Raw genomic sequence first — 14,141 nt, forward strand, 5'->3', positions numbered from 1 at the left:
ACATCGACTTCCATTCTCCGCCCAGTAATAATTATTAGTTTGTTAACTGAAAAGGACGCATCTTCCGGGAGTACTCAGTAGGCTGGGAAGCGTCTATCGAGGAATCGCCGTCATGGTAACCGCTGATTCGAGTCCGCGTGCGAAAAACAGACGCAACAAGGAAATGGACTCATGCCACGAATTGCATTGCGTGGCGGCTAACTACTGATCCTCTAGAGAAAAGTAATACTGTCATAGACAACAGAGTACGGAGGACACATAATATACACTCTTACATGGAGTCGAGCATAGCTTCTTTCCCGCCAAGAGGCAACTAACTAATGGCAGTGCTTCGTTCTCCTCAGATCTCCGCCCTGTGCTGCTGCTGTGCACCCTTTCCCTACCCGAAGATGCAGCTGGACAAATCCACACGTGCGCGAGAGCATCCCATGCATGAGGGATTCAGCCACGGTCCCAAGGTGCGATGGGCGGGCGAATGCGGGAGCTCGTCTTAATCGACACGGCGTAGACACCAAAACGACACCGCCCAACCAGAAACCCTCTTTCTCATGGAAACACCGCAACTTTCGCGCCCCAGCAGCAAATGAGACATGCTCACACCCCTAGAACGGCTGAAGCAAAGACCTGAGAACCGTCCGGCGATTGGTCGGAGCATAATAATCCGCGTTCCTTGTTCAGGTTTAGCAGTGGACCGGTCTGGTCCCAAACATCCCGGCCTCCAGAGGCGGCCCACGGTCAGATGTTGGGCCTGGGTGCAAGGCCTGCTTTTCACGGAGGGAAAAAGCCAAGCCGATACTAAGTTTGACGAGGGAGGGGCTCGGGGTTTAGTGTCGGTGTAGTTAAGGGTCCGTCTAACGGTTCAGAATCACTGTCTGGGCACGTTTGCTCGTTTTCTGGGGCAGCTGTGATCTCGTTGGATTATTGACGATATCTGAGCGTCCTGCCGGAGCATGGCCCATTGGGTTGATATCTAGGATCCGTATGTAATTATATGTAGGTACTGTTTGCAGATGCGTACATACATGCTTTGAGTACGGAGTACATGAGGTGGTTTTGCAGAGAGAATTCCCACCCCGCTTTTGCCTTGTGGTTGCGACCCGGTCCGTAATGTGCTGCACTTTCAGCTCTCCTGAAAAGGGAGAGTAGCCACATTCTTACAAAGGCGAGAAGAGAGCACTTAGTTGGTCCGGAGCCGCTTCGGCAACAGCTTGCTTTCGCAATTGGCACAAACAAGGGTAGCTCGATGGTTGGCAGGTTTTTTCCTTGTTCGCGATGCCATCATCTTCCTGCAGGTGAGAACATGGGTCGAGCTTCCCTGAAGACGATGCTGAAAACCAACTCTTCCTCGCCAGACGTCTTTATGAGTACGTTTATAATAAGAAATTGACGTCCATGCAATGGCCTTTGCGGTCTGGTCTTCACGCCTTGTGCCCAAACGCCTCCCGACAGCTGTAAAGCCGGTACCACTCCTGCGCAACATCCGGGAAGTCCATGGAGAATACTCGGATGGGCTTCTTCACTCACTTGCTGCTGACTTCTGCACTGGTATCCTGCTGGTAACTAGTCAATGCTGGTTGCGCAGGTGATAGGACGGGAAGAACAGGTCTATCACGTCACAACTCTCAGCCGAAGGCGGAGTCCGTGAGCCACCGGCAAGCTCTCCTACCAGTCTGCCAATGGGTCAACAACACTGTGAAGAGGATGATATTAATAATGCAGCTGACGGCTGTGAAGGAGGTCCATCAACGGCGAAAGCTGTCTCCTCTCGGTTTGGAAACGGGGGCTGGCCGAGACATTTTCTGCCTCGACCCGCAAAAGCTAGAGATATATATAAACTTACACGGGTTGTGTCTAATTGGCAATCCAGCCTCGTTGGTGATACTTTGGCAGAGTTGCTGTCATTTTTATTTGTGGTTTCTTCCTGGGGCACGGAGCCCTAGAGACTAACTCCAGGGTTGATTTGTCGCTAGTCGGCTCTGCCCAGGCATCGAATCACCGCGTATTATCCACACACATCGTCGAAAGTTCCACGTCAGGGGTTTGCATGGTCGCGGCTGGGTCGATGGCATGGCTGGTGCTGCTGCTCCTGGTGGTGTCATATCCTCAGAAACTCCCCCAGCTCGCCCTGCCCGCCGCCTCTCCGCTCGGATCGCTGCTCTCTTCCTGGAAACACACTGTTGAGCCACGCCTGGCGCCCTTATCTGCCACATTTTACAACTCAATTAAATCAAAAGGGCTTGAGCATTGGCGTGACCCTCAGCCTAGCAATTCGTGCCCCAGACAGGCTTTTTCCCTGCCGTTTGGTTGATGGTAACTTTCAACCCAGAACAGGGTCTCTCGTCTGATTGAACCAAACAACCAGGACTCGCGTACGATCGAATCAAGGCAATTATCCGATCAACGGTACACTAAAAGCCTTTCCTTCATGTATCAAGTGGCCTATGTAAGACTTCCAGGCCCCTGTTGAACTTTTTCCCTTCGAAACCTTGCGACTCTTTAACTGGAACCCCCCCGACTGCACGGCCCAGGAATCACCAACTCCCAGACACCAGGAAGTCTGCCGGCCCAAATTGCTCAATCAAATCCGTCAATCTTAACCTTGACCCTGACTACCACACATCATCCAACACTTCCTGCGTGCCCGCTCCCTGGCCGTTCCTCTTCCCCTGCTCCGATTCTGCTCGACCTGTCCAATATTAATTCAGATAAAAAAAAAAAATAAATAAAGAGAAGCGAAACAAATAAAAAGGAATAAAAGAAATAAAAAAAGAAAGGGAAAAAGAGCTGTGGTTACGGAAGAGTGGTAAGTTGAGACTCTTGCCCCGACCTTCGCTTCTCTTGCTTGTGAACACAGCCCATCTGCTCGCACTTCTGCCCCAGCGAAACCATGTTTTCCCTTCCTCCCGATACCTTAGCTCGCCCTCCTTGAGTCTTTTGATTATCCGGCCCTTTCATTTACCTTTTTTTTTTTTTTTTTTGCCCTTCCTCTAAGGCGCCTCTTCCTCCTCCCATCATCTTCCCGCCCATGTCGCGAGAGATCCCACATTCATCGACATTTTTCAAAGCACTCCACTAAACACACTTCGTTGATCGCTCTGTTTCGAGTCGCCTCCGCCTCCACTCCCATTATTGGAGTTAAACTACTCCGTACTTCCCTGGTCGAGACTCGCTGCCCTGATCATACCTTTTATAACCACACACAGATTTTGCCCATATCAACACCGCAGGGCCACAACCTGACCCCATCCTCTCTGTTTTCAGACAACCGGCCCACCTTGAGCTGCAGTTTGCCACTTTTGTTCCATTTTAATCGTCCTTTTGATTCCATCGGCCTTGCCAAGGGACAATATTCATCATCTCTTTAAGTCCAGGCGCGCGTTTTGACCTCAGATCCTCCAACCCCCTCGAACCATCGAACCACATCCGTCTACCTTCGTCCTCTCCTTCCTCGACGTCGATCGTGCCGCTGCAGCGGAGTCCTCTGGTTTCGTTCTTAAGCTCTCAAGACTCCAAACGACCTACATTGCGTGTTGCGCGAGATTGTCGGATATCTGCAATTCGCGGCCTCCTTGCGAGGATCGCGCTCACCCTGCGAAAACCTTTTCTATTGGACGCGAGGACTCGGCAATTCAACCTTTGATTTGTAGTCAACCGGACTGCGGGAGAAATGAGTAACAGCACGGGCCAGTCGAGGCAAACCGCGCCGCTGTATGAGAACGGACTCCAGCGCAACCCTTCCAACGTTTCCACACCGGCGGCGCCTCACCTCTCTATCTCCACTTCCAATCCTCTCCCATCTGCCATGAACAGAATGCCCTCCGATGTCTTCTCTCCCGTCGCGTCACAGCCCTCCGCGCTATCTTCTACCTTTTCTTACGCTCTCACTCCCATCGGAAAAACGCCTGCTTTTGAGCCACAAAACCCGGGCCTCAGTCTCGCTGCTGATTCCGAAAGGCCACTGTCGGGTATGAATAACGAAAACGTTGCTCCCGGCAGCATCAACTTGCCTGCAGGCCATGCTGCCATGCTAATACGACGACTTCCGAGGAATACCAGTCATGAAGCACTCCGAACCATGCTATTGTTCACGAAAAATTTCATTAATACGACTTTTGTTCCCAACACATATCCTGATGATGGGGATCTCCTGACTGCCGTGGCCTTCTTTGAGACACGATCAGCTGCTGAGGAAGCGCGGGAGATGCTGAATGGGAAACGAAACTCTACGAATGAAGCCAATATGATCGTCGAAGTCATTTTAGACGCTCCATCCGCTACAGCTATGCTGCAAAGACGCAATACCATCGACCAAGTTCCACGTTCGAGCGTTATAAATTCTCTATCGCAGGTTACTCCACCAGGGTTGGCGTCGCAGCCCAATCTTCTATCGAGATTTGATCAAGGTGTAGCGTCAAACGGAACCGTCGGCCATAACGATTTTCAGTCTCCTGATCAAGCCTCCCGGCTTCAGTCTCTTTTCTCCTCGCAGTCGCCTCTCGGGGATGGCTTGAACGGGCGACCTCGCATCACTGGAAAATCCGTCATTGATCAAGAAGTCGACGAGGATACAGGAGAGCTTTTGAAGGACCCGATTGCATACGCACGAAATGGCCATTCCGGCTCCATGGCTATGCCGCGTCGTTCAACCAACCCTCCTATGCCTCTCAGCAATTTTGGCAACCTAAGTTTATCAACCAATTTGACATCCCCATCCTTACAGTCTTTCGGGAGTGGGACCTCTACGCGTCCTACGCCTTCTAGCGCAATGTCACCCAATTTCCCCAATATCGGACCGAATAATGGATACCATCAGACAACATATCATCGCCTTAACTATCCTCCGGTCAATCCGGCCGATCAAAACCCGCCGTGCAATACGTTGTACGTCGGAAATCTACCGCCCGATACTTCTGAAGACGAACTCAAAGCTTTGTTTTCCAGACAACGGGGATATAAGCGTATGATCTTCCGTCAAAAACCCAATGGACCGATATGCTTTGTTGAATTTGATGATATATCCTGGGCGACGAAGAGCTTGAAAGAGCTTTATGGATATGAGTTATCGAACAGTATCAAGGGCGGTATCCGTTTGAGCTTCTCCAAAAATCCGCTTGGGGTTCGGAACAGCCAAGCTGGAAATATGCATTCCACAAACCCAATGACTTCGCACGCGTCGATCAATGCAATCAATGGGCCGGGATTAATCGGCACTCCTCGATTCTCCACTGCCAGCGGGCCACCTCCAGGTCTGAGTGCACCGCCGGGATTACCCATACCCATGGGAATGGCGACGAATGGACTTCCATCTCCCCACCCCGGCCACAACAACGGAACTTCAAGCAACACCTTTGTACCAAATCCTGGTCTTGGGATCGGGATTAACCCCATCGGAAATGGCATGGGTCGACTCAGACAGGCTTCTCTGAACGATACGATCATTGGAAATCCAGCAGCAGGACCTGCTCTCAGCGCCATGAATGGTGCGGGATATCCTGATTATATGATGGGTCGTTAGCCCCCACCATATATCCACTCATGTTTTATCATGATTTGCATGTATAGCGATACTGAAGCGTCATGGCGTAAGGGAACTCTGGACTCTGCACGTTAACTAGATCATGCGAGGCTCACGGCTACGATGCTTCGACTTGTTCAATATCTTTTTTTTTTCATTATACTTTGCTTTCCTTTTTTTTTTTTCTCCCTTTTCACGGACATTTGCAGAGGGACATTTCCTCCGAATTGTTTGGGTGCAACTAAGCATGGGATTCAGGCGGATCGATTCTCGTTACAGATTTAGCAAGAACGTCCATGCATATTCATCGAGCGCGTGTCTTGTTGGTCTTTCAAGAGGCGGCCCCGGGGATGCGATATCTCGGTTCTGGAGAATGGAGCGTCTTCCTTGTTTGCTCTTCTCAAATGTCTCAGTCTATGTCGCATTTTATTTTATTTTTTTATTTTTTTATTTTTTATTAACCCTCTGTCATTATCAGGTTTGCTTGTCCCCAGCTTTGCACATTTTGGTTTCATTTAGCATCCACAGCCTTTGAACATATCCCCTGCTACTCTCTCCCACCTTGGCCCCTGGGTACGGCCAGTCATCTATGGCGTTGCAGCTTAAGGGTGGTTTACGGGGTTTCTATTTTAATTTTGTGTCCTTTTTATTTATTTATTTTCTTTTTCTTTTTGCTGCATACATATATACCTCCTGTCCCCCTCCCTTGAACAAAAAGAGCTTGTGATTCCCCATTTGCAAGAACACCCACCATGATACTGCACATTGGATCATTCTGATTCTAGCATTTTGACTCTCGGACAACGGAAAAAGGCGTGTGGAATACTCGGAAGGAAAGCAAGGATCGTCTGTGGCGGTTATTATTCTATTTCACATCTGAGAGGATGCCATGTATACCCATTTATATGTCGCTGCTGTCGTTACCGTTTATTTGGATTTTACGCTGCCCCTATGCACTAGGAGGAATACCTCCAATTGATGATATGGTTCCGTCTTTGGCCTTTTTACTGCATAATGACTTCCCATTTGGGAGGCCTACAAGTGCTGCTTGTAGGCGCCGGTAACCCCTTTACCCTTTACTTCTTCGATTTGCTCTTAGTTAACCTGTCTGCTTTGTGCCCTGACGACGTCAAGAATTTACCTCCCCTCTGCGTTTAGCTCCTTATCAAGCTTCGATAGCCTCCTTTGATCTCAATGTTCTCTCGCTTAAAAGGTGGATATCGTTGAACCATTCGCATCAGAAGCTCTTCAACGCAAAAACAGAAGACTCAATTTTTTCTGCATCGGACTGCATTTTCTGGGGAAAAAAAGGAAGGGCGCTTCGATGATGCTTTTGACACTAAGATACCTATGGTAATGTTGGGAGGATCTCCAGGGCGTTGGCTTTGCGTTACGCATATCTCTTTTTTTTTTTTTTTTTTTTTTTTTTTCCCTCCTTTTCCAACTTCATTCTCGAGCGCTTGACATTCTTTGTCTCTCATTAAAGCCAGTTCACCTTAAATACAATACTTTTAGTCTCGGCCCTGTGCCTTTCAAGTTTCAACCCTCCGTGATATGATGGCGAAAGCGATATCTTCTCTAGGCCATTTCCAAAGGAAGCTCCCGTCATATTGTTTCGGAAATAGGTATATCCGCACCCGAGAGCCATGGATGTCGCTAACCGTAAGTGGTTGATCACGTGAGTCATCCCGTAGAGCGCAAAAAAAAAAAGAAAACTTCGAGCAATTTGCATCGTCCTCGCAATCCCACACTCACACGCCCACACTCGACCCCCTGCCTGAAGTGAAATCACAATGAATGGAATAGAGCCATTGGATTGTTAATACCAATCAATTGCTTCATATACAGAAATCCCAATTCCTCCCTCCCTTAATTGCCATTTTCCCTATCTCTTCTCCTGCTCTCACACATTCACAATGCCTCCAAGAATAGCCAACCCTCAACGCCTTTCCTCCTCCCTTGCCACTCACATATCCTCATCTAAGTCCTCTCTTCCATCTATTTCACCTGCCTCCACATCTTCGCCATCGGCATCCTCCCTCTCTCCCTTCACATGCACATCATGCTCCCTGCGTTCTTCCTCCCGCCAGTCCCAACGCACATTCAGCTCCACAGCTCCGCCCGGGACAAAACTGCGCCGTGACATGTTTTCATGGCTCAATGGCCCCGGCGCGGCCTTCAAGCACCCACTTCCTGGCAGCCCGAACTACCTTACCGCATATGACCGGCAGGGTAGGCTCCTTCAAGCACTAGATGCGGAAGGCGAAGGCTCGAACGACGGGCAGAAGCCCGAGGGTTCTTCTGCGGAGGCTGGTGATGGCATAGTTCCTCGCGAATCTCGAGAGCCTCTGAAGCCCTTCCCGCTTAACCCACACTTTGTCAGTCAGAGCGTTTTGAGTGAAGAGTTGCGGAATGAGATTTACGAACAGGTCAAGGTTAGAGGGAAGAGTGTGCGGGCAGTGAGTGTTTTGTTTGGTGTGGATATGAGACGAGTTGCGGCAGTGGTGAGATTGGTGGAACTGGAAAAGAAGATGATCAAAGAGGTATGTCTCGACCTTTCTGAGCTTTTTACCCCATTCCTCCCATTTGTGCGGGATCAAAAAGCCGTGTTTTCAATGATGAGCAAAATTCGATTAGTCTTTATGACTCCTTCAATTTCCCAGAAGGAGAATGTTTACCGAAAAAATTACAACTCTCTGACACCATCACTTTATCTAATATTGGATCTATTTTTATATCGAACAAGTTGTTGGACGGTCAGTGGCTAACAACAAGATAGAAAAAACCTACAGCTTTACCATACGCGCGCGCTGTGCTTGATATGGTCCCAACAACACCCTTGGTTAAACCGCCCCACAAGCCAGTAGCCCATGAACCCATCAATGATCTTCCTGTCCACCGTCTTACGGAAGCCCAAATCTTCTACCCGGTTTCAGAATCTCGTCAGTTCACCCGACTAGACGCAGGCAGAGTGTTCTCTGCCGCTCCAGCTCTATCACGATCCGAAGAAGGAAAGCCATTCAACACACCAGAAGCCATTGCCAAAATAACGCAACGCCCTGATAGAATCGAACGGGTGGGCAAAGGCCCCAACGCGGAACAAGTCCTTCAGCCCGCTGATGTCCGTATCCCCCACCCTCATCTTGTAGCCTTCGAACACGATCATATCACATATAGCGGTGAAGCGACCCTGCGCAACCAAAGATTCTTTGAACGCCTTGAGGCTGAAGAAGCTGCTGCGGCCGAGGCCAAGGAGATTAAAAAGAAAAAGGAAGAGTCGTTAACCCACCGTATTCAACCTGCCGAAAGCCGATTTGAGTTCCGCTTCCGCGACGTCGTCGTGAGTCGGGAAAAAATTGGGACTGACGGCCGTGGAGCGGATGCACCAGGTCAGAGATACGGTGTACCGAGCTATGAAAGGAAGAGAGGTATGGTTAAGATTCCGACAAAGGTGGAAGTTTAATGCACATAGAGTGTGCATTCATCCCTTTGTTATGTATATTAGAGACCTACTTACCGTTTTTGGTTGGTATTGCATAATGTCCTGTTGCATGTTTGTGAAATGTACTATATTACATATATCCAGCGAGCAGAGCCCAACTATATAAGGATTGTTGAGTTTCTAAATGGAGTAATGTCAACAGCAATGCATATTAAACAAATGTATGGAGTACATAAATATGATTTCTGTGGTCCACGACCCCATATAATTGATCCATGCTCCCTCTGACAGGTTCATACCCAGGGGACTCGGTTTGACAATGAGAGGAGCCTTAGGCATGGCGTCATGAAAGACTGTCGTACACATACACTCACCGGTGGAGTTGCGGTTGACAAGTTCCCCTTTTAAATGTCCTTGGAACCCTCAAGATTTTCCCTTACATCTTCACCTTATGTCGCACACTATACTCCGTACTCCGTGCTAACTTCCAGCAACAGGAGCCTTCGACGACCTCCCCCGTTCATCATCACTGAAGCATTCCTACTCGAGCAAGGGGGGAGAAAGACTCAGAATCAGAGTAACCACCGTTCTTTTATACTTATAGGCCTCTATTCTCACTCCCAAATGCATTATCCAGCTGATAAAAGGTTCAACGAGTACACGTATACACACAGCACCAGACTCAATACTTATACACAAGCGAGCCATATCTCACGTTGAAAACTATGTATGTATTCCTGCTTGTTCAATGAAGGAACTGGCTCTGGGAACTTACGAACCCTAGTTGAGCTCTCCTTCCCAAGATCAAAACTAGAACCAAATGGTGTATTATGAACTTCGCTTTACGTATATCCTACCCAGTATATGTTAGGGGCAAAAGAAAATAAGGATACAGAGACTAAAAAAGGAAAAAAAAAAAAAAAAAAAAAAAAAAAGGCAAATGAAAAACAACCTTACTGGTATGTATATGTGTGCATGTGTGTGACGTATGTATAGAAAATAACAGCAAAAGTGGACTTTGCAGGGTAAATTGCTTTTTTTGGTTCTTTTTGCCTTTTTTTTTTCCCCTGAGAGAATAGGTACCTTTTTTTGTGAAGAGAATTGAACAAAAAGGACAAGGACAAAAAGCAAGCAGATAGACAAACAATGAGATTTCCCAAGAATGGCTTCATCACCAATCTGATTCAACGCCAGAAAGCAAAATGTAAAGTGGTTATAGTAGTAGAAACCAAAAGGAGAACGAAATAGGTAATTAGATGCATTCAAAAGGTCCTGTTTCCAAGGAAACCACAGAAACAAGGCGTTACTAAAGGATGGTGACATCCCCTTAGACAAATGGAGGGCGAAAAGGGGGGTATGGGCATTTATCGGGCTAATAGCTTCACAGCGCGTGGTTCTTTGCAGGAGTTGAGGCACGACTTCCTCTCTTTCCGGACGACGAGATAACGGATGACAGTGAAGAAGTCATTCCCGACGTAGTCCCAGCTGTAGGAGTTCTCCCAGCTAGCGTCGGTGTGGTTGACGCCCCAGCCGAAGAGCTGCCACCATTCGGCACAATCGTCGATGTGGAGCTAGTGCACGAGTCTTTTCCACTACCTTTGAGGTATACGCAAGTTCCTGTGAGTTTCGACGATGCTGGTTCTGGACTGGGCTCTCTCTGGCCTTGAGACGGCTTTTCATCGTGAGTTGAGTTCACTGTAGAGGTGTGATTCCCTTGCGAAGATTTTGATGTTGTTAAATGCGGTGAAGGGGAATCAGTCAAGGGTGCGTCGGTTATAGTGGCGGTCGAGGTAGACTGCTGCGATACACCACTTGATGTCGACGAATCGAAACCACGCCATTTTCGCCAGCCTTCAAAGTCGATCAGGGCTTGCATGCAACCCCATTCCGTGACTTTCTTTTCGAGCCATATCATGTTCACGGGCTAGTAGATGCGGAAGTCAGCGGGGATATTCCAAAAAAAGGTCTAACAAAGAAAGGCATTTTGCCGAACGAAAATCATGACGCCATACTTTGGTTAAGAAATCATTGCATCCAGCCGCCAGGGCCTCGTCTCTATCGCTTTGCAAGCTGCTTGCTGTAAGTGCCACGATAATAACAGGGCTTTTGACGGACGACTTTTTATCGAGCACATCTTCTGGTTTCGGTGGGAAAACGTCATTGCCCTTCGTATCGACCATCGCGTGTGGTGACGTCGCAGCAACACCCTTTGAAAACACGCCGATATTGTTCACTCGCTCCAACCTCCGGATTTCGCGAGTGGCCTCTAGACCGTTCATGACGGGCAGTTGGATATCCATTAGAACCAGGTGAAAACCTCCACCGCGCCATTTGTTAACCGCCTCACGGCCGTTCATTGCGGTCTGCCACCTGACTTTGAGGCGCTTCATGAAGGCTTCCAGAAGTTTGAGGTTGATCGTGTTATCTTCGACGATGAGGACATTGATTGGAGGGACGGTGCCGTCTAGAAGGCTCGACGAGGCAGGGCTGGAGTCTACAGTAGCACCGCTGCTCATTTTCTTCATTTTGCGGAGTTTTGTTACTGGGCGAGGAGAGTTGACGCGAGCTGGAGGTGTATGTACTGATTTCGTCTGTGGTTCAGGAGCGGGAGCTGGAGGAGTACTGGTAGTTGGAGGCGAAGGAACGGGAGCAACACCGCCATTTACAGATTGCTCGACGGTGTCTAGATGTATCGGAAAAGGCAAAGTAGACGCGGTTTACGTTAACACTGGACCAGGACCAAAACCGAAGATTTTAAAAAAAAAAAAAAAAAAAAAAAAAAAAAGAAAGAAAACCATAGATCGGAGCATGCTCAGAACGGGGCTCGCCTACCAGTCATGTTGTTCACGGCAGGGGTTGCGCCGATGATTGTGGGAGAAGAGGTATGTTGGCGAGGGAATTTCGGTCGGTGTTGAAGGTTATGCCAGGATCCGCGGCTGCCGGGAGAAGGAACGGGTGGTAGCTGGCCGGTGGTGATGACTGATATCGAATGCTGGTGCGAATTAGGCACGCTCCCGGTGGATATCGAGCTGGAAACGTTGGGCGTTTGTATAGAGTGCATTGGAGGGAAGTACTCATCGGCTTCACCAGGGCGCAGGTCATCCGGATGCACGTACGAAACGTTATGCCGCGGTGAAGGCCTCGGAGTGCGCCGCTGAGGAATCTCAATGATCAATGCTTCTCCGACCGTCTGGCCGCCGGGGTAATAATGGTCCAGGGTGCGTCCAACGGGCTCCTCAGGGCCTAACAGACGGTCTGGATTACTCTGCCGGCTGGACGGCTCTCGTGGCACCAGCTTCAGCATGATATCCGGCGCGTCAAAGGTGCGACCCAGAGAGTTGGCATATTTCCTTAAAATCGCTTCCCGTAGGTCATCCACCAAGTCTTCCTCCGTCACGGAGACCAGCGTCGGGGACGAGCCGGCCCGCTTGACCCATACCTTCCTGCTGATCATATCTGGCTGGATGGACGGGGTTCCGCGAGAGAAATAGTCTCCACCGGCTCCAACAACTCCAGGTTCCAGAAGCGTTTTTATGAGTCGTTGCTGGGACGCAGGGACTAGAGACTGTCGTCGAACGGCGAGTGGAGGACGCGAAGGCGGGTTGGGGGGAGCAGGAGTCGGTTTGGCAGTAGGAACGAAGAGAGGCGATGGCAGGTTCGTATCCTGACCGGACTCGTCGACAGCGTTGAGTGTCCGGGGAGCAGTGGATCGAGAATCCGATCTCCGGACGGACAGGGACCGACCGGACGGAAACACCTCCTTGCAGGCACCGGCCAGATTGGATTCCTCGAGGCGTCGGAGGCAGAGACCTCTCTTGGGAGTGGCTTCGGCGGTCAATGGCGTTGAAGAGAGCGCGTCTTTGGGCTGGGTTGAGAGACGGGCGGCCGGGCAAGCTTGGGTGGTAGTTTGGCCGCATGGGCTGGGATCCGGGAGCTCTTGAGGCGTCGCATGCGAGTCGTTGGCGGTCTGCCTCTGGGGTTTCTCGTCGGGGCCGTTGGCGGCGGTGCTGCCGTCGACGGTCTCCAGGCTGCACCACGAGGTCCTCACCCGAGATGCGGTCGAGTCGGTACGGGCAGCACCATCGGCGGGATGGGCACGAACAGGCTGGTCATCCACGGGCAGCGAGTCGACGCCAGGGGTCGAAGAGGGGGAGAAGGAGATGTTCTTGGCGGAGGAGGAGGTCGACGGTCGTCGCAGCAGCTTCGCGGTCAGTCTCGACAGGCGATGGTGGTTGTTGTTCGTGTTGCTGCTAGCCATGGTTCCGGCAAAGCAAAAATGCTCAAAATAGAATTTCCCTCTGCGAACCAGACACGCACATACATCCACGCACAGGCCAGAAAAAGAAACGAACGAACGAACACAGCAACGGAGGAGCAGCTGCGTGGCCTGGGCCGGGGGGAGGGCGGCTTGCTGGACGCCTCCGTCTGTACCAGCCTGCTCTCCTCCCGGAGCACAAGGAGCAATTGACGGACAGGCGCAGCACAAGCTGGGAGAAAGCAAGGCGGCGGAGAGGCCGGGGGGAGCAGCAGGAGTGGCCAGTTAACTGTAGAATCCCAAAGAAGAGGCCGTGATCGAAGTCGTAGCAGGGTCTCCAGTCATGCGATCCATTCTCGAACGGCTCACGCAGCTGTCAGATGCATGGATTTTTGGGAGGGGAGGGGAGGGACGGTGGCGGAGAGACGAGCAGGACGGGACGCTCACACCAGGGCCCTTCAAAGGGGGAAGACGGTGGCAGATCCAGGAGCAGGCGGATTGAGACTCGTCGCCTCGTGGAATTGGGTGATTTGGTCGGTCGGCGTTGAGCTGGGAGCTAGCCCGGGCGGCTTGGGGCGTGCAGGAGAAAAAGAAAAAAGTCACACGCCGTCGTCCTGTTCCAGCCAGCAGCAAGCAGCAGCAGCAGAATCGCAGACGCGACAAAAGACCAGAGCACGTTCTCTGTCAAGAGGCATTTGTCTCACTCGCTCGCTACAGGCTTTATTAACTAACCAGTTAGGTAACTTATATGTTTCATAAGGGCATTTCACTTCACACCCCATCATCCAAACTCCATGCTCCGTACAAACCAATGAGCAGTCACATCAAGCCGAAACAAAACCAGCAGGCAAAATCCAAGCAGTTCTGCATTCTGTCCCGCCTCTTCCCTCCAGCCATACCTCTCTCTGCCTCGCCGATCATCCCCACAC

General features: G+C 50.4%; 3 protein-coding genes across 3 annotated transcripts; 2 read left to right on the forward strand and 1 right to left on the reverse strand.

Moving 5' to 3' along the window:
* Window positions 1–2,425: 2,425 nt before the first annotated feature.
* D8B26_005998 (uncharacterized protein) lies at window positions 2,426–5,615 on the forward strand (the record flags this gene model as incomplete). The annotated part of the gene is made up of 3 exons (XM_066125055.1): window positions 2,426–2,443; window positions 3,689–5,510; window positions 5,563–5,615. 3 exons carry the CDS (start codon window positions 2,426–2,428, stop codon window positions 5,613–5,615), a joined length of 1,893 nt encoding a protein of 630 aa, XP_065981136.1.
* Window positions 5,616–7,267: 1,652 nt separating this feature from the next.
* On the forward strand, window positions 7,268–9,116 carry D8B26_005999 (mitochondrial 37S ribosomal protein mS45). Its single transcript, XM_003069984.2, has 2 exons — window positions 7,268–8,058; window positions 8,295–9,116. The coding sequence occupies exons 1-2, from the start codon at window positions 7,432–7,434 to the stop codon at window positions 8,976–8,978; spliced, it is 1,311 nt and encodes a 436-aa protein (XP_003070030.2). The 5' UTR covers window positions 7,268–7,431; the 3' UTR covers window positions 8,979–9,116.
* A 1,168-nt stretch (window positions 9,117–10,284) lies between these two features.
* Window positions 10,285–13,924, reverse strand: SSK1 (ssk1 response regulator receiver). Its single transcript, XM_003069983.2, has 3 exons — window positions 11,790–13,924; window positions 10,970–11,640; window positions 10,285–10,881 (listed from the first exon to the last, which is right to left on the reverse strand). The coding sequence occupies exons 1-3, from the start codon at window positions 13,213–13,215 to the stop codon at window positions 10,339–10,341; spliced, it is 2,640 nt and encodes an 879-aa protein (XP_003070029.2). The 5' UTR covers window positions 13,216–13,924; the 3' UTR covers window positions 10,285–10,338.
* Between the last annotated feature and the right edge of the window lie 217 nt (window positions 13,925–14,141).

The sequence above is a fragment of the Coccidioides posadasii genome, chromosome 3 (genome assembly GCF_018416015.2).
Source record: "Coccidioides posadasii str. Silveira chromosome 3, complete sequence".
NCBI classification, from domain to species: Eukaryota; Fungi; Ascomycota; class Eurotiomycetes; order Onygenales; family Onygenaceae; genus Coccidioides; species Coccidioides posadasii.